The 25,628-nt window shown below is 39.3% G+C and overlaps 1 protein-coding gene across 8 annotated transcripts in view; it reads right to left on the reverse strand.

Annotated features, from left to right (window-relative positions):
• LOC139478946 (axotactin-like) overlaps window positions 1-25,628 on the reverse strand; it is a 194,956-nt gene that overhangs the window by 38,698 nt on the left and 130,630 nt on the right. For all 8 annotated transcript variants that reach the window (XM_071261660.1, XM_071261662.1, XM_071261656.1 and 5 more), the window contains exons 7-8: window positions 22,212-22,366; window positions 1,181-1,500 (exon numbers count right to left, since the gene is read on the reverse strand). In XM_071261660.1, coding sequence (XP_071117761.1) covers window positions 1,181-1,500; window positions 22,212-22,366 — 475 coding nt within the window. The remainder of the gene's footprint in view (window positions 1-1,180; window positions 1,501-22,211; window positions 22,367-25,628) is intronic.

Consider the following 25,628-nt stretch of genomic DNA (forward strand, 5'->3'; position numbering starts at 1 on the left):
GTACAAATTTTAATGGATTCTTACGTTAGTTATTAAAGTCTGAGCAAAACTAACTTTCTTTCACAACAAATGGGGAGATAACTCTTGCAGTCTTCATTGCATTGGGAGCAAGACATTCAGGCTAACACAGTTGTGTAATTAATCAGCTTTTGTAAAAATACATCCTGGACATACCAAATATGTGCACAATTCTAAAACTATTTTCAAAGGACACCCTACGTAGTACGTCTTCATTTAAGGATTGACTGTGTATTTTTTCGGTTCATTGAGGTATGAATCGAAAAACCGATGTGCAAACTGTATGAATCCGCGTAGCGTAGCGGATTCTTACAAAAGTTTGCACTTCGGTTTTTCGATTCATACCTCAATGAACCGAAAAAAATACACAGTCAATGCTTATAATTAAATTCGACAACGTAAAACATGTTTTATCTACAATAGTTTAACCCCAAACAGTTGTATATTTCAAAACAGACAAAAATGACGGCATTGATGAACATTCCAGGTGTAGGAATACATACAGTGGCGTGACATGAATCAGGTGATCGTTTAATTTATGCACATGACTTGACACGCCTACACAGTCAGTAGCCAATCAACGGAAAGTGGGATTAAAACAATGTTCATTTGACCTGTCAATTAAGGCAAGAGGCGAAAAAACTTGCAACAGTCAGACTGTAACGAACCGGAAGAAATATGTCAGATAGAAGGCGGCTGTTTCAAATAACATGGTCATTTACTGAGTGATTCAAACATTACTTCTCTGATTACGGTAAAACAGTTGGAGAAATGCTAGTTAGAAATGAAACGCGAAGACATGAAAGTTGAACCGAGGCGAGCGGGAAAAAAAACTGGCGAGCGAGCCTGCACGTTTGCTGTTTCATTCATTCTCGGCCTTCGGTTACAAAGGGTAGTTTGGACAATGAATATGCATGAAAGTCGCTAAATGTCCTGTGCATGACGATACACGTGAGCAGAAAGGGAATTCCCTCGACTGTAATATTGGGATTCCCCGACATTCCGCAGTAATAAAAGTAGTGTGCCGCGGTGGGCATGGCTTAATTTTTTACATTCATTGGGAAATGAATGCAATAACACGTGACCAATTCAGCTAATCAGAATGCAGGAATTTCCATGAACACAACGAAAATTTAATTATAAAGAAATGACATGTCCCTACCTCAATGAAACCGAAGTCATAAGCGCCACCATCCCTCTTAGAGATCAGCTCCACATAGAACAACAGGGCATTCTTCCTGACTGTCTTGAACTGTAACGACACCGTCAGATTCTGCAGCATAGGAGTGTTGTGTCGCAACATCGACGACGACCTTGGGAAGGTGAAAGGGATCTCTTGGGTGGGGTCACATTTGAACTCCGGGGTTAAGCCTCCATGATAGGCACACTGAGAGTCGGTGGTGCGGAGGCCGTGGAGGACGGAGAAGTCGTTGAAGTACACGTTCCTCAAGCATCCCACAAACGTCTGTGTCACCTGGAGACCTGTAACAAGTCAAAATGTTTTTTAATATGAGGGTTTAGCATAAAACAACTAATCGTAATCGTGCTGAAACCTCGTACGAGTCTTATGTAACTAGATCTAACAATACAACAAAAAAGGTCAATGTTTGGTATTTTCAAAACACAAATTGCAGTAATGATACCAAAGCAGAACCAGCTGTCCCCCTGTTTCCCAACAGACAGGCTGATGATCCACATCCGCATAGATATGATTTCGCATTTGAGATTCAACTTGACATCTGTTATTCGCAAAATTACTAAGCTAGAAAAAATGACCCAAAATTTGACTGACTACGGATTTGTGACACTGCCCCTATTCTCACAGCCTCAATCCGGAACCAATAATATCGCAATCTGTTTATATAATACGACTATTAAGATGATATTTTAGAATAAGGAACAAAACATGCAGATCTAAAACTCCAACCTATTGGTACCCACCTAAGGCACTGAAGAACTGTGAGTAATAGAATTAGTTAAGTGAAAGCCTGTTCTGAATAGTATTTTAGTTATTATATCACGGCATGCCATCTGGATGTTAGAGTTGGTTGGTTTGTTGTTTAACGCCGCACTCAGCAATATTCCAGCTATGACGCCGGTCTGTAAATAATCGTGTCTGGACCAGACAATCCAGTGATTGATATCAAGAGCATCAATCCAGGCAATTGCGATACGTTGACATGCCTCACCAGAGTCAGCGAGCCTGACCACCTGATCCTGTTAGTTGCCTCTTGCGAAACACATAGTAGCCTGTTTCCGCTAGGATGGGTTGCTGTAGACCTATTCTAACCCTGATCTTAACAGATGTGTTGATGCAAGAATAATGAAACAATTAAAAAATGTATCATAATATATATAGTGAAGTTTATAAACATATAACATGTGACACACATTTCAAATATGTGTTTTATAATATATAGTGAAGTATATAAAGATCTAACAATGTGACACACTTTTCAAATATGTTTCATTATACATAGTGAAGTTTATAAACATACAACACTGTGACACACATTTGAAATATGTGCATCGTAATATATAGCAAAGCAGGTTACATACAACATTATGACAGATTATTGCAACAAACAACTGGAATCACAGCATACTACAGTCAGCCTCCCGTTCCCACGCTCCTCTCACCATGTGTAAATACTTCCACGTTTACCCCCTATTGTTACATATGTCTGCAATATTCCTCAAGCAATGTTAAATTTTAACTCACTCGATACCTAAGTATAAAGTCGTGCACACCTTCATTCTATGGTTCAAAATGTGAACTCTAAATTCTGAGAAAAAAAAGTTTCGAAAAAACAAATCGAAAAAAAAAAAAGTTGTCACATTGTGGAACCTAAATTTCTTCGAAATATTTGAACAAATAACAGAGTTTAAAGAAATTATTTCTGCAGTAAACACAATCATCCCTGTCTAATATACAATCCAATCAAATATGATCTGATTGTACGAGCAGCAGTTACCAATCAAGCTGTATCCGTTTGAGTGATTTAATTATCCAAGAAGCAAAAGATTATTGCGTTAATTTACCATAGTAATTATCAACAGTTATGTGCATGTTGATAAACATTGACGCCGGTCAGTGACGGCCACTCAATTAGCAAATGGCTGGGTATTGACTTCTCTGTTGACAATTAGGAAGGGAAAGTAGCTGCTCATGCCTTTCTTTGTGAGCTGTTATATACAGTCAGTTAGTCAGTGAGTGGGTGGGTGAGTGGGTGTGTGAATGGATTTGTGGGTGAGTGAGTGAGTGGATTTGTGGGTGAGTGAGAGTGGATTTGTGGGTGAGTGAGTGAGTGAGTAGGTGAGTGGATTTGTGGGTGTGTGAGTGGATTTGTGGGTGAGTGAGTAGGTGAGTGGATTTGTGGGTGGGTGAGTGGATTTGTGGATGAGTGAGTGAGTGAGTGGGTGGGTGGGTTAGTGGATTTGTGGGTGAGTGAGTGGTTGGGTTAGTGGATTTGTGGGTGGGTGGGTGGGTGAGTGAGTGAGTGAGTGAGTGAGTGAGTGAGTGAGTGAGTGAGTGAGTGAGTGAGTGAGTGAGTGGTCAATCCTGCATCAGCAGTACTGTAGCAATCAGTGAGTAGGGTTTATGTCACTCTTACACATTCCAGCCATATTGAGTGCACACTGTTCCACTGACCGTTTTAATAATTATCTAGAGCCATGAATATTCACTTGGTGAATGGAATCTGGCACATTATAAATGGCTTTATTATTATTACTATTTTTATTATTATTATCATTATGGACACTAGGGCTTCACACCGAGGTGCTCAACACAAGTGAATGCTTTAGGAACTGGGCTTGCCCCCAGTCTTGTATTGGGGCCTAGAAATTCCTACAAATTCTTTGAACTTCTGTAAAAGAATAGTGATTAAAAATGAAACAAATTTTTGCTGGTGGTACATTATTTTCTTCTGTATAGTGCACATTTTCTGTTTCAGAAAGGCGGCGCATGGAGGTGGGGGTCAGCATAATACATGCTGACATCGAGTTTAAGTATTTTTTCGTCCTTTGGGCAAACCGGAAGTGTGTCTACATTTGTTTGTCCTGTTGTTTCAATATTTCAAAAAGAGCATTGCAATTAAATTAACTTTTCCATTGGTATGCATTGTTACATACATATATCCTGAACCCCAAAAGTTAGGGATCATGAATATTTGGGGGATATGTTTTTGTAGTGAAGGCAGAGCACACAATTTAAAAAAGAAAAGTCAATATATTCATGATCAGTATGAATTTGTTAAGTTTATAAATTAAATAAAATATTCATTCAAATATCATTTAGGCAAAATACTGTGTGAAATAATCCTACCAGCTCACTGTTCATGTGACATCTTTTTTCATGGACAAATTTGTTTCAGTTTAGTTGAGCTATAATCAATTATGGCATCTAATCTCTTTTGAAAATTTAATTTATTAGAATCAATTTTAATATTTCAATAACAGTTTAGGAAGACAGAAAGAACGAGCTTGCGATGAGAATGAAGAATCAAGAATGACACATTAATGTAGTCACCTAGTTTACTGGAAACAATTACTGTCACATCCAAATATTTCTCAATCACCACGATGATTTAATATCCCAGCAGAGTTAAACTCCAACTGATTTCAACTCGAGATAAGTCAAAGAATGAAACCCACATGGGAGCCAAAATCTGTGCACAATTAAATCCTTATGTACATGTCACGGACTCCCAATCACTGTCACAAACTGTCAGTCATAAATTAACAATCAGCTGCCATTTGGGATGATGTTGTGAGATAGCTACATGTTTATGCCCCCAATGGAGAGGCTAGGACATTTTAGAATGGTAAAGTCAGTCAACCTTCACCCTCGCATCAATAATGACCTTTGTCAGGTTGATTGACCAATGCCTGAAATCCACAAGTTATCTTACAATCACTTAACTGATTACAAACTACGGACTGATTTATATTCAGCTTTGGATGAACAATGTGTAATCCAAGATCAAAGAGCCAAAATTAGAATAAAGGTTGCCTGAAATCGAAATCTGCATTTTCATCTTATAATGAATTTGGGAATGAGAATTAGGAGAATTAAAATTTGATTTATTCTTATTGTGTGTTAGAAGCATGTCATAAAATTATACAACATCATTCAAATTTGCATTCGTTATGCTATGCAAATTCAAACAGAATTCACACCTTGAGATGTTGAAGAGGTGTATTCAGTTAGATATTTGCATAATGACTTGTGTTCTCAGTGGTAACTCTATTTCAATGGCGAGCTGAATGTCCACACAATGACATGACTAGTTTTAATGGCTATATAGTACAAAGGGATTAGTCCTAAATGGCTGATGGAGAGAAATACAGCATTATTGTCCCATCTTAAATATAGGCTTTACTCTTAATGGGCCAATGTTGCCACTTTCCCACCCATTCACTTTCAGTATCAGCTCACATGGAGTATATTACCTTCTTTGATTATTGTTATTGACTTCATAATTAGAGGGGTTGGTCTGAAGTATACAATCATTGCTGTGTGGCTGGTATTACCCTGAGATTAGTCGGCAAAGAGTCCTCATTAAGCTTCCATCTGATTGGAGCTCCAATCCTATACTAAGATTCACGCCAAACTTGTCATCAAATCTAAGGCCTTGTTAAGTCCTTTCCAAGGCAACGATCACACTTTTCAAGGCTGAAGACTCCAGTGTCCTTTCAAACAGACTTATTGGGATATCCTAAAGCATACTATACTTCAGAGTCAGAATGTCTCCATTTGTATGTTCAAATTAACTACTAAAATTTCAACAGCCATTTCAAGGCTTGACTACCAAATTCAGGGCCATTTCAAGGCTTGACTACTAAATTCAAGGCCTCTTCAAGGATGGGCTACCAAATTCCAAGGCCTCTTCAAGGCTTGACTACCAAATTCAAGACCTTTTCAAGGCTGGACTACCAAATCCAAGGCCTTTTCAAGCCTGGACAACCAAATTCAAGGCCATTTCAAGGCTGGACAACCAAATCCAAGGCCTTTTCACGGCTGGACTACCAAATTCAAGGCCTTTTCAAGGCTTGGCAACCAAATTCAAGGCCTTTTCAAATCTTGGATATAACAAACAGAAATAATTAAACAGATGAAGTGAATCGTGTGTGCCTTGACACCATATGATCCTTTTGAGTGAATGAGTTAAGCGGTTGTTGGCAATATTCCATTCAAAGATACCATTTTTGATAGGGATAGTTTTATCTTTCCACGATAAGCAACACAGATTCTCACAACACGTCGTGTACATTTAAACAGGACATAGTTGATAATCCCTATCAAAATTTGAGTAGTATACATCACAGAAAGGAACACAATGCAAGAAGCCTCTTCACACATATACACTTCTTGGAATCAAACCTGACTGTCAAATGGGAAAACAAATATGAACAAATGAATCAATAAATATTATGCAACAATATATGGTATCAAAGGGCTGAAGTGAACAGGCATAATGATCAATGGTCACAATTTCCATTCGATTAATTTGAAATGTTTTCATCTTTAAACACAGATTTCATGAAAATCAAAGAACATAAGGTGACTACGAACAATCAATATCTCTGACAATATAACATAATCTGTTGTCATCACAATCCTTTTATCATTAGAAGTGCCTGATGTCCCAATGCAATGATATATTTCACATTCCCTGGAGAATTATGAATCTCTATGACAATAACCATATCTTATCTAATGGGAAATGTTTGTTCAATCACAATTTGACCTTTAATTATCTTGCGAGATTTGCACAAACCTATCATGTAACTGGTCGACACGAGCGACAGCGCTCACATCTAAGGGCATATTTCTATAATTTCAGCCTGCCAGCCTGCAGCCAAAGCCACCATAATTCCCTAAAGCGATGCTGATTTTATCCACCGTCTGCTGCAGACGGTGACACCCCGGAGCAAGGGATGACCTTCTGGTGGCCTTGAGACTAACTTGACAGGACAGACTATTAAAAGTTGATTGGCTTATACACTGCTTCTTGTTTTCATCTGAAAAAACTAAATAACAGTAAAAGTTCAAAACTTTTGTCACAGTTTGCTCTTTCATGATTAAAAATTACAACAAAAAGTATTTTTTTGTCAGTTGATAGAATGATGGTCTGGTTTGTTGTTATCGCAGCACTCAGCAATATTCCAGCTATATAACGGCAGTCTGTGAATAATCAGGTCTGGACCAGACAATCCAGTGATTGACGTCATGAGCATCGATCCACACAATTGGGATACAATGACATGCATCAACCAAGTCAGCGAGCCTGACCACCTGATTCCGTTAGTCGCCTCTTTTGACGAGGATAGTCACCTCTTACGACAAGCATGGGATGTTGAGGCCAATTCTAACCCTGATGTTCACAGGGGTCCACTGATGGAACCAAATGTTACATAAAGCATCATACAGCAGAATATTCTTTGAATACATTGTCTTTTAATATGTAATAAAAATGAGCCCAGAGAATTTTCTCCTTTTCAAAAAATGAAAAAATCTATCTTGCTAAAAGTATTGCAGACTTGTTTGGGGTTTCTCAGATATTTTTGGAATGACAATTTTGAACAGAAGGATTTAATCCAAATATGTGCAACAAAAATATTCCAAAACATTTTGTGTGATATTTTTAAAAACACTCAAGACAGAAATTCTTGACTGAAAATCTGTTTTCTAAACTTTTCCCAATAGTGATACTCCAATTCCACTGACATGGGTATTAAGTACAATTTAGTAAAAAACTTCTTACAATTACACAAGACAAGATCAAAAGCTATTTTGATTAAAACAAACCTGAAAACAGAAACAGAAAGCCGTTAATGTAAGCAGAAACACATTCACAATAGTAATGAAGATCCTCAATCTCAACAAACATGCCAGTCACTCTCATGATAATTAAAATAGTTTCGAATAAAATACTCCTCAGTGCAGTTTTTAATTTGCATTCCAAAAGGAGTCCAGTAAGACGCAGCATGCTACATCCTGCCCTTGGCACAGACAGTATGGGGATAGATATTAAAGAGACAGCCATCTTGCACGTATTGTGCATCACCTAGGCTCACAACTGTTTGATGTGTCCCATGCTTTGCTGCAGCCGATTGCTATCCTCGTGTTTCTTATTAACCTCTGTGTTCTGACTCTCGTTAATACAGTAAGTCTCGGCTAATTCCCTCCTTACATTACTTTCCTCCCTTTATATTTCCCATCTCGTCGGCTGCAGTGAAGTCTTGATCCGGCATCAGAGACGACTCCGTTTCACATCGTGCCCGAGGAGGTGAGGCAGGAGGCGGAAGGAACATGATTGTAGTTCCTGATGGTGTTAGCTTAGATTATGGGTTTATGTGATGTGTGGCTAAAGACATGTGCTTTTATTTGCAATACCATCATATTTGAACAGGTGAGATGATGACCGTATGGAGATACATGTGTGTGCAACAGTACTTGTAGAATGACTAGTCTATCAAATCTTTTTTACCTCAAAAATACATTCTCTCCTCTAAAATTAAAACAAATAATTTTTCCGAATAAGTCTCTTATTAGGCATTGATTATTAGTTTAAATTTTAATTTCAGGATTATATAAATAATAAGAACAAGTTGTCCCTATAAAAGACTGGCGTACTCTCCGTTTATCTAGACCTGCCTATTATAAGAATAACAAGGGCAAAAGTGAGCATGGCTCTCTAATACCCCCGACCCGCCTAGTGTGTCATAGTTTCAAATTAAATAATGGATAGGGTTAGGGTTTGAAAAATTCATTAAAAAATGGAAAATTAATCAAAACAATTTTTTCTTTGGACTGCACCCCCCCATATGACACAGATTATATGTACTAAGTTTGAGATGAATCCGCTGAATAGTTTAAGAGAAATCGCGCGGACAAAGTTTTCGGACGGACTGACGGAACCTTGGTTTAACTATATACCCTTTTAGGTCGGGGGTATGATTACTATACATCCATGGACTTAACATTCAGTACAGCCTTGGAGCAAGGCTATCCAAAACCCCTCAATCTAACTGCAACCTATCCCTCACATTTGTACCATCTCCCAACCAATACCCCACTCTATCTGATCTCACTCCTGACCAACCCTACCTCATCCTACATCCTCCCAGTCCACTCCACCCTATCCACACCACCCACCCAGTCAACTTTATTTCAACATTCTGTGTTGTTGGTTGTTGTTTTACGCCGCACTCAGCAATATTCCAGCTACATGACCGCAGTCTGTAAATAATCGAGTCTGGACCAGGCAATTGAGTGATTGACATCATGAACATCAATCCAGGCAATTGGGATCGATAACATACATCAACCAGCAAGCCTGACCACCCAATCCTGTTAGTCGCCTCTTACGACAAACACAGTCGCCTTTTATGGCAAGCATGGGTTGATGAAGACCTATTCTGAGCCGATCTTCATGGGTCCAACCTTCTGTGAACCACAAACCTAAAACATGTTGCCTGAAGTAGCAAACAAAACTAGGACTTCCTTTGTCCATGAACTTCCATCACTTCCAGAACACTGATACTACCTACTCCAGGTTCAACACTGACTAGTTGTATACACGTACAAGGCTATCAGTTTCAATCACTCATATCCTGCTCATCATAGGACACTTCTCAACAGCCCTCACTTTAATGCAATGTTTGAATCACTGACCCTTGGGGGAACGTCCGGCCAATTTCACATTCACTCCTAAACCTCACACGACCTTTATTCGTTGGATCAAACAAAATTCACAAACAGAAAATGATACATCATTACCTTCAAATGTCATAACCACCTACCTAGTGTTGGACAAATTCAACAAGTCGCCAATGATATTTCTTCTATCTACATGGTAATTAAATTGTCATTTGCAGGCAGAGCTCCAGGTGCCAAAGTCCATATTAAAGTAGTAGTAGTAGTAGTAGTAGTAGTAGTAGTAGTAGTAGTAGTAGTAGTATGTTTGTTTGTTTGTTTATTTGTTTATTTGTTGTTTAAAGCTGCACACAGCAGTATTCCAGCTATATGACGGCAGTCTGTAAATAATCAAGTTTGGACAAGACAATCCAGTGATTTTATATCATGAGCATCAATCCACGCAATTGGGATCAATGACATGCGTCAACCAAGTCAGCAATCCTGACCACCCGATCCCTATAATCGCCTCTTACGACAAGCATAGTCGCCTTTTACAGCAAGCATGGGTTGCTGAAGACCTATTCTACCCCGGGCTAGTAGTAGTAGTAGTAGTAGTAGTAGTAGTAGTAGTAGTAGTAGTAGAGTCAAGCTGCCAAACGCAGTCACCCATCCAACTACTCTTAACTGCTTAACTTGAGCTGATTTGAGACCTATGCACTGTGCACAGGAGTGAGTGAGTTCAAGTTTAACGTCACATCGGCAATATTTCAGCCACATCATGACGACTGTGCATAGGACCACCGGCCACCCCATAGGAGAGTTATAGCAGTTTACAAATGATGCTAAAACCCCATGCTGCAGCAGCATGTAATCCTCTCTTTACAAGATAAGCTAACAATACAAACCTCCTACATCATCTGGAATGTACTACACTAAAACATCAATGTTTATTGTCATAATTATCATATATGTCTCAATCATAAAATCATTCAAATAAGGTGCATTTCGATGATTCAGTACTCCGTTCAATAACATCTTCAAAGCATTTTCCAGACAGGCATCTTGATGGAAACAGGGCACACTCCCCTTTGATGGTAGACATACCTCAAAGTGCCACAGAAGGCAATATACATGTAGAAAACCATAAGCAATCAAGTCTACATCTGGGATGTGGTATTCTGACACTCAGTTGATGCAGACTGGACAGTGCTTCAGTGCTATCATTCAGTTCTATTATTCTGTGTCCCCTTAAAGTCACAGACTACCAGGACCCACTTGCACAAAGTGATCTTAGTGCTATGACTATTGTAAGCCTACGTTAAAGTATGGGAATTACAATCATCTTAGTGCTAAGATCATTTTGTGCAAGTGGACCCTAGACCAGTTTGGTAAAATCACTGAACGCGAATGTAGCTCTGCAACTATGGTTACATCTATACATACTACTGTAGAGTGAGTGAGTGAGTGAGTGAGTGAGTGAGTGAGTGAGTGAGTGAGTGAGTGAGTTGGGTTTAGGGCTCTGAACAGTATTTCAGTCACAGCATGTCATCCTTTTGTGAGAAGAAAGCCCAGGTCAAAGCAGGGGTGTGCAAATTAAAAAAATTGTGAGTCTACTTGTCAAAAAAAGGTGATTTATAGCAAAACCCGGTTAGTTTATATCACACAATATTTGTTTTGACATAAATGGATCATTTTCGTATCTCAATGGCTTTTCCCACCAGGTTTATCCACTGGTCCGTAATCCAACAAAACCCATACCATTTAAGCAGCCAGCAGCCAGTGCAGCCTGTCATGACTTCTTACTATGCACTGCACAAAATACATGGTATTCTAATCAACTAATCAGATTGCATGTCCTAAAACATGATCAAAGTCAGAACAATTGAGTGAGTATGGTTTTACGCCGCTTTTAGCAATATTCCAGCAATATCACAGCGGGGGACACCAGAAATGGGCTTCACACATTGTACCCATGTCGGGAATCGAACCCCGGTCTTCGGCGTGACGAGCGAACGCTTTAACCACTAGGCTACCCGACCGCCCCTCAAAATCAGACCAAGGAAGTAAACAATACACTGCCATCTGCTGCATTGGTCATACTTGCAATCTGAACTTTATGCAAGCCATATATAGTACTTGAAATATTTTATCAAAGGTCTGCTTAATTTTAAGGCTGGTCATGGACAACTAAAGCTTATTTTTCCTTGTTGCACAGCGATATTACGCAATAAGTCGGGCATTGATTTCCACATCCCTGCACAGACATTTATCACTTTGGTGAAGCAGACATGCATACTATCATGCTGACAGCATACTATCATAATTGGTAAGTGGACCCCACGACCAGCAGGACTTGGTATGGCTGGGGATGCAACTCCACACAGGTAATTACAGCCCTGGGACAGATACTGTCTGTCATATTCATGTGGGTGGAATACTTCCACTACATAATAGTGGTGGTCACAAACACATTTGCATTCCATTTCCATGACATATCCTTGGAAGCCAAATAGTTGAGTTAATCAGTCAGACAAAGTCATCAACAGTATTTCTGAACGCTGTCCAAATGCATTCATCTTGACCAGAAATACTTTAAAACCACTGAAATAGCAAATACATAGATGTGAATGACTTTCAACAAGCATGCCACTGTTCTACAAGACACAATACAAGACAAGATGGAAGCAAGACACGTGCAATTAAGACACCTGAAGAGGAAAATTCACACACAAAACGCAGGTTTTGTTTGTTTGTTTGTTTGTTGTTTAACGCCGCACTCAGCAATATTTCAGCTATATGACGACAGTCTGCAGATAATCGAGTCTGGACCAGACAATCCAGTGATTGATATCATGAGCATCGATCCACACAACTGGGATACAATGACATGCATCAACCAAGTCAGCGAGCCTGACCACCCGATCCCGTTAGTCGTCTCTTACGACAAGCATAGGTGCCTGTTACGGCAAGCATAGGTTGCTGAAGGCCTATTCTGCCCCGGATCTTCATGGGTCAAATACGCAGGTCTTTGGTGTGATGGGTGCACTCCAAGAAGGAACTTCATACATTGTTCCCAGGTCCCCAAGAATAGACTTAAAGTTACATAAAATTCACACTTTACTTTCACCATAAAGCGTCAAAATGCTTCATTTCATCTTCATCAATCATTTCAAGACTCTGGTGTCACAAAGTCAAGGTCAAGGCCAAGCCTCAACAAGCACAGGATTGATGACATCCCACCTATGACCCCATTCTTGGCCTCTTCCAAAATGGAAGCACCCAGCTGAAAAACATCTGATTTTGACAAATCCTCCCCTTGTCTACAAGAAGCTGTGATCAATAACTGGCCTTAATGAGGAGATATTAAGGAGGTGATGACGGATGCTAAGCCTGGGACATAGAGCCTCTGTCTTGTTGAGTGTGCCCAGCTTACCGCAGTGACTGTGGTCAGATACCATTAGGCCAAAATGAATTTGATTTTCATCCCTGCCTACTTCACTATGAATCAGACCCGTGAAGATCCGGGGTAGAATAGGTCTTCAGCAACCCATGCTTGCCGTAAAAAGCGACTATGCTTGTCGTAAAAGGCAACTAACAGGATCGGGTGGTCAGGCTCGCTGACTGGGTTGATGCATATCATTGTATCCCAGTAGTGTGGATCGATGCTCATGATATCATTCACTGGATTGTCTGGTCCAGACTCGATTATTTACAGACCCCCGTCATAAAGCTGGAATATTGCTGAGTGCGGCATTAAACTGCTAACAAACAAACACTATGAATCACTACCTCACATCTTATTATTGTCTCGATCAACTACCAAAACAAACACCACTGGGTGCAAAAGCCAAAACAGCAGTGAAAAGCACATGAATGGACCACTGAAAATCAGTGATGACACCAGGCGTTCGCAAAAATGGTGAGCATGTCTTACTACACCATGCATTATAGTCCCACCAAGCATTTATGCATCATTTGTCATACAGTAACATGATCAATGTCATTATTAGTCAGATAGCCTTATAAACTTAGTGAGAATCTTTGTCTTGTTTCTTAACTTGATGGAATCATTAACATATTTGTTCCTACATTTTTCCTTTACTTGATAACTACACCATGTACAGTCCTACGAAACATTAAGGCTTTGCGCATCACATGCACCAAGATTTCACACACACATGCCTTGAATAGTTTTGTTTAAAATTATTGTGGTTTGCCTCCTGCCTCACCCTTATGAGAGATTTGATTGAAAATCTGATAATTACTTTATTGTGGCCTTAGTCTTGCTGAAGTGAAAGCGGGTGAGGTCATTACTGACCACAATATTCCTCATTGTCTTGCTCTCATTATGACCTCTACATGCCCTTCAGAGGTGACTGGTCAAGACACTCATGGGGCCACGTCAAGTAGTTCTGCTGGTCTGTTTGCCTTAGTAAACATATTTAGTTGTATTGACGAGATGTACTGGCAACAAGTTATGTCAATGCAATGTCCTTGGTAGGTCTATGTGTGGATCCCAGGAGTATGTTCCAAGCCACCTATGCCGGTCATAAACAAAGTAAGTTTATCTCTGTCACCCTCCCTTCCAAACACCCCAATTAATTTAAAGTTTCAATGTACCTACAGAAAATGGTTATGTGCAGCCTTAGAAATTCATAGTTTTCAAAAGACAAGTCCAGAAGACTAGTGCAAACCATATTTCACTGGCCCTTAGCGTTTTTTGCCAGTCCTGCTAGAAGTCTAAAAAGAAGACAAAAATGTTTTCTATGTTTCCATTTTGTCAGGGTTTATTCAGTTCCAGTTTGTAGCAAAATGGAACCCTTCAAAACTTGTTCAGAATTGGTGAGTATGGTTTTATGCCGTTTGACGCCGCTTTTAGCAATGTTCCAGCAATATCACAGCTGGGAACACCAAAAATGGGCTTCACACATTGTACCCATGTCGGGAATCAAACCCGGGTCTTCAGCGTGACGAGCGAACGCTTGAACCACTAGCCTACCCGCCCCTGTTCAGAATTAAATGCTTCTAGTCAATGAGGTTACCATCATTTGCCTTTTACTTGTCCTAACAACAATTTAGTAGTCTCAGGCTAGCAGACCAGCACAAATTTCTTCCTTTACTTGTTTAACTTCCCATGTATCTTACCAAACAGTCATGCTTCATTTGTCACTTAGTAACATGATCAAATGCCATTATTAATCAGTCAGTCACAGGAGGCTATAGTCAATAGCAGCTGGCAAACTTGACTATACCTGTAGCTGATCAACAAACAAAAGACAATGATGTCGGTATACACTTACCGAAAACAGAATGCCAAAGGTAAAAAACAAGTAACAAGAGAAACATATGAGCTTAAAATGACTTAGTTGTAATCTTTATTTCTGTCATACCATAATTCTATGGCAATGAAACTGACTGGAAAATTATGAAGTGTCCAATATCTTCATGTGCCACAGTTGCCTCATAATGATTGTTAGATAAAAAAAATCCAACAGGGAAGAAAAACTGTTCAGTTATCAAATCTCAGATTGTTGCCTAAATTATGACCCTGAGTATATACTGGAAACTGCCCACTGTGTCCAATGATGGAGTTACTGGCTTGTCGGGGAATGACAGAGACTGAACCTACTTCATCCCCTTGTGTCAATCCATCAGCACTGTGTGGCATCTTCTTACTGGAACATAACTCCATAGACTATAAATCTCTGTCTATTGGAATCTCAGGCCAGAGTGACCCAGTTGACGTCCACAGACACTGATGCAATGCAGCCTGTTTACTACGGAGGCCTCAGCTGAATGCTGTCTGTTTATATGGCTTAATCAATCAGTACCATAGACAGGTTTCATTCCACTTTGCCACAGAAATTGACCATAATTGTGCTTTTGATGGTACATTCAGATAGGATCTCGTGTGTAACTGTCCTTGGTGCAAGGGCTGACCTCGACCATCTGAAACTTTAGGACACTGAGGGATGCTGAAAATTGAGATATAAAAGCTCCACTGCTGTTTACACTGAATTTAAAGAGGTAAAGGGAAATGGGGCTTAACATTGCATTGAAGATTATTGCACTTATATAGCAACTTGCATGCGCTTGTGTGTGTGAGGCTGCCTGTACTAGTCTGGACTTATGCCGATTTTATAGTGCTGGATGCCACACTTATACACAGTCTACTGATACCAAGCCAACCAGGTCTTCTTTAATTCCTTTCATGACAAAAGCCAACGAGGGTAATGAGGTACCATGTTTTAAATGTCTTTCGGTATGAGTAAGTGAGTGAGTGAGTTTGGTTTAATGCTTCTTTGAACAGCATATTACGGCATGTCAGCTTCATGTGGGAGGTAAGCCCGAGGTGTCATATTGCAGGGCCCCATGTCAGAAAGCAATCTTAGTGCTTCACCTGTAAGTGTATGTTAGAGTATTGGAGTTATGATACTTAGCCTTAAGAACATTTTGTGAAATGAGGCCCTTGTCCGAGACACTTCCAAAAGAATAATACCGTCATACAGATAGCCACACATCGCAGTTCAGGTCTGTAACCAATGGAATCAATAAATTGTCAGCACGTAGTTATCAAACCCAGGTCTATATGAACATCCATGTACACTTCATCAGCAAAGTGACCATAGATGAACTATTGATCATCTTCCCAACTGATAATGGTTATTGTCGGTCCATACTTTCATTATGCCAGTCATCAATTGATATTATGTCCCCGAAATGGTTCCATATTCTCTGCCTAGATATGAACCCGCCTTCTCCTAATGTATTTTCATTGTCTAGGGAGTGATTGGAAGCCAATGACCCCCCAAAAACTTTGCTCAGGATGTTACAGCACAAAGGCTGAGAATAAATTAACTCCTGGGCATGTCATCTGGAACAGATAATTATGCATTGTCATTTTCATCCCCTCAATGCATGCCTGGCTTAGTTCTGGAACTAATTTGAAGAAATTCAATTTTCTTTTTTTGGTAATTGGGATCAAAATGTGATTACTGTTTGGGCTCCAACATCTAAACAGTGAACTAACAAACAGCTAACCCCAGTTTCCAATAAATGAGCAATATGCTCACTTGATTTCTTTAAATTAGCACATGCGACATGCATCACAGCTGATCACAATTTATTAACTTCTACAATTATGTTCTACTACGCAAATTCAAAATCAAATTATGATCACCTAGATGAAAAACTAGAACACAGAAAACCACTTTTCCTTGTTTGTTAAAATACAATTTTCATTTGATTACTTTAGGTCTGGTTGAAAGAAAATTTAAAGCAAGTTACTGTAGTGAGGAGTTCAATATTTTGCTTATATTCCAGGTACATCATGGCGACCTATAAGTATTTGAGCCTGGACCAGACAAGCAGGTGGGTGATACTGAGAGAAATGTCCAACCATCATCAGGGTACAATGATGTGCAATCAACCCAATCTCCAAGACAATTCATTTGGTTGCCTCTTAGAACAAGCACAGATTGCTGGGGACCTATTCTAACTCGTGATCCTATGGTGCCCTTCCTACTGGGGTGGTTACTTCAGGCGAAGATGGAAGACACTTTGAATTGCTGTATTGGAAAGATACTTTGGCTTTCATGGATTCAACAAAATATCCTAGGGTTGACATGATGTATAAATGTGAGTGAATGATAACGCAGCATTTTAATCATATCACAGCATGTCAGTTTCATGCTGGAGGTAAACCCAGAGTGACACTTGTCATCAATGCTCACCCTCTTCAGGGACAAAGACAGCCACCAGTCTGTTAGTCCGAGACAAGTGAAAATCCAGAGAAACTAGTTGTTTTCTCCCAAAATCAAGTCATGAAACCTGCCTCTTCATGAAACCAATGACTATGGGCAGGCAGTGAATAACCTTGGATCACAACCAGGGTAAATCTGGAACCATCAACACCCTAGGGATTCAAACTGCACAGTGAGTTACATGCTGCCTCTACACCACTTGGCCACCTGATCACTCTATTTGCAGCTACCAAATATCAAACAAAAAATAACTTATCATCATAAGCAGTGGCAGAAATTAGCCTCTTTCAGCCACTGGTCTCCATAATAACATACATTGGAAAACAGTTTAAAATTGTATCCTTTCATCTTGTCTTAAGAATATCTTAATAATTAAGCCTTTTGGCTTGCACAATAGGAATGCTCATTTCTAAACCTGCTGTAAGTTTGTGCAAATTGACGAGCAAATCAACATCCCATCCTTGATTCATGAGCATCCCCACTGCCATACAAATGTCCATATGCAATGAGATCCTCTTCAACAACTAGTAACAAATGGCTGATTAAGGACACACCAGAATATCAAAACAGAACCACATCTTCTCTCCATTAGTTGACCTCTTGCCCCAGCTGCAGGGAATAATGAGTGTTTTTGTTCCTAATTAAAACAATTTATAACATCCTGCACAATGACTCTTGACCAGTGCATTCAGTGGTCAACAGTTTGACCAATCAAGCATGATTGTCAGAACCACATTGATCAGCTCTTCCGAGACAAAGACAAAATGATGACTGGACAAAGAATCAAGTTGTTTCCATTTCTACTTTAATAACACCAGCAGTGCTATCTACGAACAATGTAGCTTATTGGGCATTTTTCTTTCTTATTATTTGACCAAAACTTTGGATAACTTTGACATGATAATAAAGATTTTCATTTGTTTGTTTGTTGTTTAACGCAGCACTCAGCAATATCCCAGCTGTATGACGGCAGTCTGTAGATAATCAAGTCTGGACCAGACAATCCATTGATTGACATCATGAGCATCGGTCCACGCAATTGGGATAAGATGACATGCATCAACCAAGTCAGTGAGCCTGATCACCCGATCCCGTTCGTCGCCTCTTACGACAAGCATAGTAGCCTTTTACGGCAAGCATGTGTTACTGAAGACCTATTCTACCCTGGATCTTCACGGGTCATGAATTATAAAGAATGTTGGTATTAGGTGAAAATGGCTCCAACATGAAGTAGAAAATAGTTATCTGAAAGTCAAACTCCATTCATATAAGACGATGTACCTTATGCTCCCAAATGAAGAGCAGTCTGACCTGAAGTGTAATACCAACAGTCTGGTTGTATTGATCCAGTTGTGGATGCTGATAAACTAAATACCTTTGTTTTACTGAAATACTCATGCATTATAACTGACAAGTGAAACCACACTGACACACACCTGAAGGTATAAATTATAAGATAGCAATGATTAAAGAAATCTACAGTCTTCTGTGATCTACGAGCAGTCACATCTTCTTCATGGTGCCAAGGACTCCATGTTTTCAGAGTATTACGCAGTACATGAACAGAACACTTGGCTTCACTTTCCCAAGCCAAATGGAAAGAATTAACTCCATGTTGTCTTTGATCTTATGAAAGTTAGAGAACGAAAGGAAATCCTTCCAAATGAGTTTTTAATGGGACACTCACTTGATTACATTCTCATTCAACAATCAACTGAAAACATGACATGTCATTTTTGTAGTGCTAGATTGATACATGTACTCAGAACACATCAAGAATGTGTGACACAGACACAGACAGAGACAGAGACACAGACACACACACACACCAAATAGTACGATTCAGACATGCATAAGAAAAGTTCAATCACTATCATAGTTTTCCAAATGGCCTCCATTTTGAGACTTCTCATAGAGACACCATAGCACATCCTCTGAACATAATGTCGATTGGAACTTAATCAATCAGAACTTGTGATATTTTTTCCAACATGGATTGCATACAAACTGGTTCTTTGCAAGCACTGCTCTTCCTCCATGCAAGTAAACTATCATCTATTTCTTGTATTGATCGACAGCTCCTATACTTCAGAATGCTGTCGTTTTTAGTTATATGAAGGAATGAGAGGCCAATTTCATCTCATTACAAAACATGACCAAGATAGACCATGACAATGTTCCTTGACCTGCCAAGTCACAGTCTTGCATTCTTGTTCGTTTCAAAGAAAAGACTTTTCTATCAATCATTATTTTGAGAATTCTTATTATAAAAGATTAATTGAAAACAGAATCATGTATTTAGGACACATGAGAACTTGATGTTTTAGAAAGATTTTGTATTAGCTAGCTTTCAAAAAGATAATTACCTTAAAATACTGTCGATATCAAAGAAACAGTAGAGGTTATCGATCATGTAGTACATGGCACATCACACCCTGGTTGAGAATGGGTTGTGACATGGCACTTTTGAATTAAACATTCAGCAAATATGACTTTCCATGTTACTTTGTTTGCTAATGTATCATAAGTGAGTGAGTTTGGTTTTACGCCGCTTTTAGCAATATTCCAGCAATATCACGGCGGCGGACACCAGAAATGGGCTTCACACATTGTACCCATGTCGGGAATCGAACCCGGGTCTTCGGCGTGACGAGCGAACGCTTTAACCCTTTCGCCCCGACTGCCCGATTTATCGGGCAGCATAAACCGTGTCCCAGAACCCGGCTGCCCGAAAAATCGGGCGAGAACTGTCCAAGCCCCACACCCGGCTGCCCGATAAATCGGGCGGCGCGAGCGTGTTTACAAAATCGCTCTTTCTACTTCCTTTCTCGTGTGTAATCTCGTTCTAAATATGGAAACGAGATCTACACGTGATTGACACGTCATTCTATGGAATTTCCCCGTCTTTTTGGCGCGAAAATCGCGGATATCACCTGTTTTCGCGACAGGTATTTTTCTCGCTTGAATCGTAAATCAAGCGTAATGGCGGCCAACTACGATTCGGATAGCGATCAGATGATTAACAACGACTCTATCGGGAATAATAATGTGTTTGAATTGAATAATTTAAGCGAAGGGGAGAGGGAATTTCGCGAATATTTTGGTGAAGATTTTGACGGTTTCGACGAGGTGTCCCCCCCCCCCCCGCCAACTTTCAAGAATGGGAGTGGCAGAGGGACCACAACAGTGGAGACATGAGGGATTTTGAAGAGGCGACCGGACTCAAGAATATATATATATTGACACGTACGGTGAGTGAAGAGTCATGCTATTGATTTTTTCCAACTGTTTTACAATGATTCTGTGTTTGAACAGATTATCAGTGCGACGAATGAGAATGCAGCCTACACGTGAACGAGCGATCACAACAACAACAAAGGTGAGTGGCATGACGTATTTGTTTCTTTTTTTTAAAATTTATTTTTCTGATCGCAATCCGAATTGTAGTTTGCCGGTTTGTCGTATGTCCTTATATTTCGCTCAATTTGAATAAAATTTATTTCTATAATCATGTTTGTTCTCTTGTTTTTTTACATCTTAATTTAAATTTTAGTAACTGTATAAATTATTTATTTATTAATTGATTTAATAAAGTACTGATTTAATTTATTATGCAGTTGTAAATAGCAGTGTATTGTAAATATGTTATCACAACTTTTATATTTGCAGAACTTGAATTTACGATCTTTCTGTCCTTTTACAATCTTTCCCTCTTTAGATCAATCTGTGATATCTTCCCTGTGATGTCATTCTTATAGTAGCTGTGGTTCAATGTTCATGTAATGTGATAAATTACTTTTTAAAAACTTAAATACTTAATTTTTGTTTCAAATCCTGAAAAAGAACAAAATAAATCAAATATTTGTTTTTACCTGTGTTAACGAGTTTACCTGCGTTAACAAGTTTACCTGTGTTAACGAGTTTACCTAAGAGGCTGTAGGTGTATCATAAGTAATATGTGACATCAGTATAGAAAACAAAGTCAGTACCAAGAGTTGTAAACTTGTTTATTTGTTTACAGATGTGCATGAAGAGAATTTACCTGTAACACCTGCGATTACCTGTGCCGTCCAAGATGACAAGACCACTGTGTTATGTTTACCTTGTATCTGTGATTTAGTTTTGTGATTTTTAATACAATTTGAGCCAAAATTCATTGTCTGTTTTCATTTTTTCAGTGTTTTCAAGTTTTATTTCACTTGTAAACACCTGTAATTAGATAATGACAAAGGTTAGAGACAATAACAACAAAGAATATTAAAGTATACTTAATCCTCTTTACAATGGTATATGATCAATGTATATTAAAAGCAAGTTTCTGGTAGAAAAAGTGCATCAAAAATGATGGTGTGATTTTCCAATAATACTGCCAGGGAGGCCAGTGTACAGGCCTTGTTAGTGTCAGGGACTGCAGGGTTTCAAGGGACATAACTCTGGGGCAGCCAGTGATGAAAGAGTTAACCACTAGGCTACCCGACCGCCCCTAATGTATCATAAATTAGAGTGAGTAATTTGTAAGGGCTGTCAACAAACATAGTAAACTATATAAACCAGTGATGGAAAGTGTGATCGACAATCCACACTACAGTGATACAATGGTCTACTATCAACAAGCCTGGGACTTGTCTGGGGGCCACAATCCATATTCTGACAACCCAACCCACATTTTAACCCACCCTTTCAGAAATATCTATTCTTAAGAATCCTTTGAACAAGTAGAACAACATATTTTTTGTACTTTTTATAGGTTTCATCCTCTGGTGCAACTTAAAACCTAAACTTACCTCTAGTTTCCACGAAGTTGTGTCCACCCCCGAAGTAGACCTTGGGATCAAGTGTCATGAAATACTGGCTTCCGTTGATGAGTTTGTGATGTCTTTCCCCATCCAGAAACACGTCCACGTCTCTCTTGGAGTGGCTGATTGTCACATTGTGCCACCTGAAACAGCAAAACACTGCATGCACACATTGTAGTGGAAAATAAATCCTAGCACTCGTTTCTATGGAATTGGTTTCTTTGGTCTGAAGATGCCCTTGTTTATCTAACATCCCCCTTTTGTTTATCCTTAGAGAGTGGGATGAACACGCTGTACTGACAGCGGCGCTTGCTTGTGTCCGAATTGCATGCTGTGAGTACATTACCAATGAGCAGGGAAACAGTTCCTTTAACATTGATCTGATAGAAAAAAACAAAATTGATTATGGTGTTTTTTCAGAATATATTTCGAGACAAATTGAGAGACTCCAGGAACAACTTCCTGACAAGATGGAGCAGCTCCTGTCTTATCTTGAAGAAGAAATTCTGTGCAGAAGAGAAGTGTATAGTAGGTAGTGTTGGAACACAAAATATAAAACTTTTCCCCCCATATGTCAATCTTTTTCAACTGACAATATGGATATATCCAAATATTTACCCTTTTTGTAGGTAAAAAGAATTTTTTTACATGATGTATGTGATGTCGACATGATATTGATTCAATACTTCACGTCCACCAATGTTGGAATGTTTCCACAACTTTCAATATGTTTAAACTGATATAATGTCTAAAAAAGTTGGACCAACTGATCTGAATCTTTGTATTGAAATGTACAAGGCCAAAACCATCTTTGAAATTGAAATTGAAATAAAAACTACCAGTACAACAACCAGATTTTGAATTCAAATATAACTTTTTGAACACAGCTAGTTAACTGAAATAAATATTTGAGAGTGGAATATTTATTGAGCACATGTTGAGAATGCCATAATTCATTTACACATTGACAGAAACATCTCCCAAAGATCAATTTAATTAAACATTGTATCATTACTATTCGCTCATCACCAACAATCAAAGCATTTCTTGCCATCTCGGACATTTCTAAGGAAACTGGATATGCCATCCCTGCGTAATGAGACAAACACCTGACTTATTGTTACATGTTGAATATAACTGTAAATGTCACATCTTCAACTTACATTTCCTCCATGTCAAATAACATTTCTGAAAAGTTCAAATCTGAAACGTCTCCACAAAAAGATGAAGATCAACACAAAACATAGCTATCATGGTCTTTTTCATTTCTATAAGATGCTTCCAGTAAGAATCAGCTTCTTTTAAATAAATTAATCCAAATATCTGTATCATTTCAACTCTTGTTGTTAAACGTCTTTGAGATGCTGTTAACACAAAATATATTGCTTGATATTAATGTTAATCACCACAGATAAAATCATCAGAATTTTCACACAAAGTAAACATTGGAAAGTAACAAACAATCACAAGTTACTGTACACCATGATCACAGCATGACACAGGAAGTAACAATCGGCACATGCAGAATCAAACTCCTCATGTACACTCACCATCTGTGTAAATAGCATCTTAAAGTGGCATTTTAGAAGCTGTGAAGACAGGGTTGACATACACTTCAGCTTCTTTATTCCTTCAATGTGACATTTCCAGACAGATGCTGGTACCTTTTATTGAGCAAGAGAACCCGCTGATTGATACAAGCATTGCACTGAAACATTGCAATGAATCATGTGCATGTGCATGCATGTGCGTGTGTGTGTTGCTGCTTGTATTGGTCCGGATTAATACCGATTTAAAAGTCCTAATCCACCGAGATACCATGCTGCAGTTTAACACGAATACCCCACTCAGACAGTATACTGACTCCGAGCCAACCAGTCCTTGTTTCAGTCCCTTAGTGCAGTGCAGCAAGCAGGGTAACAACAAGTACCATCTTTTAACATATTTTGGTATGCTGCACCCGGGGATCGAACCCTGGACCTTCCACTCTCCCGAGCTGACACTCTACCACCAGGCCATGGAAGCAGTCTCGTATTGAAAGCATAAAGAAGTTTGAAACCATAATTCAACTCTGTCTTCATTGTACTAAAAACATGAAACGTTAACTTGCATGCCAATAATGAGCCTCATACACAAATCGGCCTCCCCATCTATGGATGAGCAACTCAACTAGGATCAATCCCTCAACACCAGAATCAGGAAGGAAGCATGTACGACATCCCCAAGGAATCACAAACACGATCCCGCTCAGTAAGAACTATTGAATAAAGATTAGAGAAATAATACATGACCCTCTGGGGAAAATATTACTATACATGCGGGGAATGTGTGTACCCTCCATTGTTATCGCCTTACACTACAGCTGGACTGCTATGAGGGGTAGGGGACCAAAAAATATACCACTCAACATTTGATAGGGATATATGTCCAGGTTGGCGTAAATCTAATTGGTTGTTAGGAGATGTTGTCATACAAGTATGTGAGGTTTAACGCCATTTTAACAGTATTTCATTCATATCACTGTGTGTCAGCTTAATGTGGGAAGAAAGCCCGAAGTGATGCAGGTCTCAGACGTTTACCACTTTGGTGAAAATCACGAGCACGGGTATGGTGCTGACAAACCTAGAAACATAATCCAGGCGAACCGGGATTCGAACCCACAATCATAGCTTTCTGGCATGCCCAAGGAATGCAACTCTGCACAGCGAATCGCAGCGCCTTAGACGACTGGGCCAACTGTGCCTCCTTGTTGTAGAAATAGGTTATGACTTTGTCTGGACCTGATGCATGCTATGCTTTATTTCCTTATGAACAAAAGTAAACATTGATAGACATAGTTATCGTAAGAGTCTGAGCAGCACAGCATGCACATCAGTAGTTGAGGAGCAATGTTTAGACTCGCACATTTAACAGAACAAAGGACTAGGGTTGTCATCTTGGGAGAGAAGTGAAGCCTGCACAAAACAAAGACTAACTTCTTCCCATTCTGTGTCTCAAAACTGTTTAAACTATGTGATACCTATTGTGATATTGCAGAAACCTAACAACTTCGGACACATGCATGCTTTCATGTTTAGTTTTAGTTAAGTCTCTTGGCACCAACAGCAGGTAACTGGGTAGGGTCGGGGAATAGGGGTGTGGGTACCCAGGTTGTAAAGTTGGACTCGTCCCAGCCCGACTAGAAGGATCACCTGAGTATGTTCTTACTGTACGTGGTATGACATGAAGTGAGTGCAGACGTATGTGGCAGTCTAGCAGGTTCCAACTACTGGGATACCTTACATACCCTATTTGCAACACAGGGATGAAAAGTATTTTAGCTGAATAGCCATGGAACTATGGGGACCTAGTTGACTGGAGTGAGTGAGTGAAATGGGTTTGATTCTGCTTTGAACAGTATTCCAG

Source organism: Haliotis cracherodii, unplaced genomic scaffold (genome assembly GCF_022045235.1).
Source record: "Haliotis cracherodii isolate W230 unplaced genomic scaffold, xgHalCrac1.p SCAF_4, whole genome shotgun sequence".
Lineage (NCBI taxonomy): Eukaryota > Metazoa > Mollusca > Gastropoda > Lepetellida > Haliotidae > Haliotis > Haliotis cracherodii.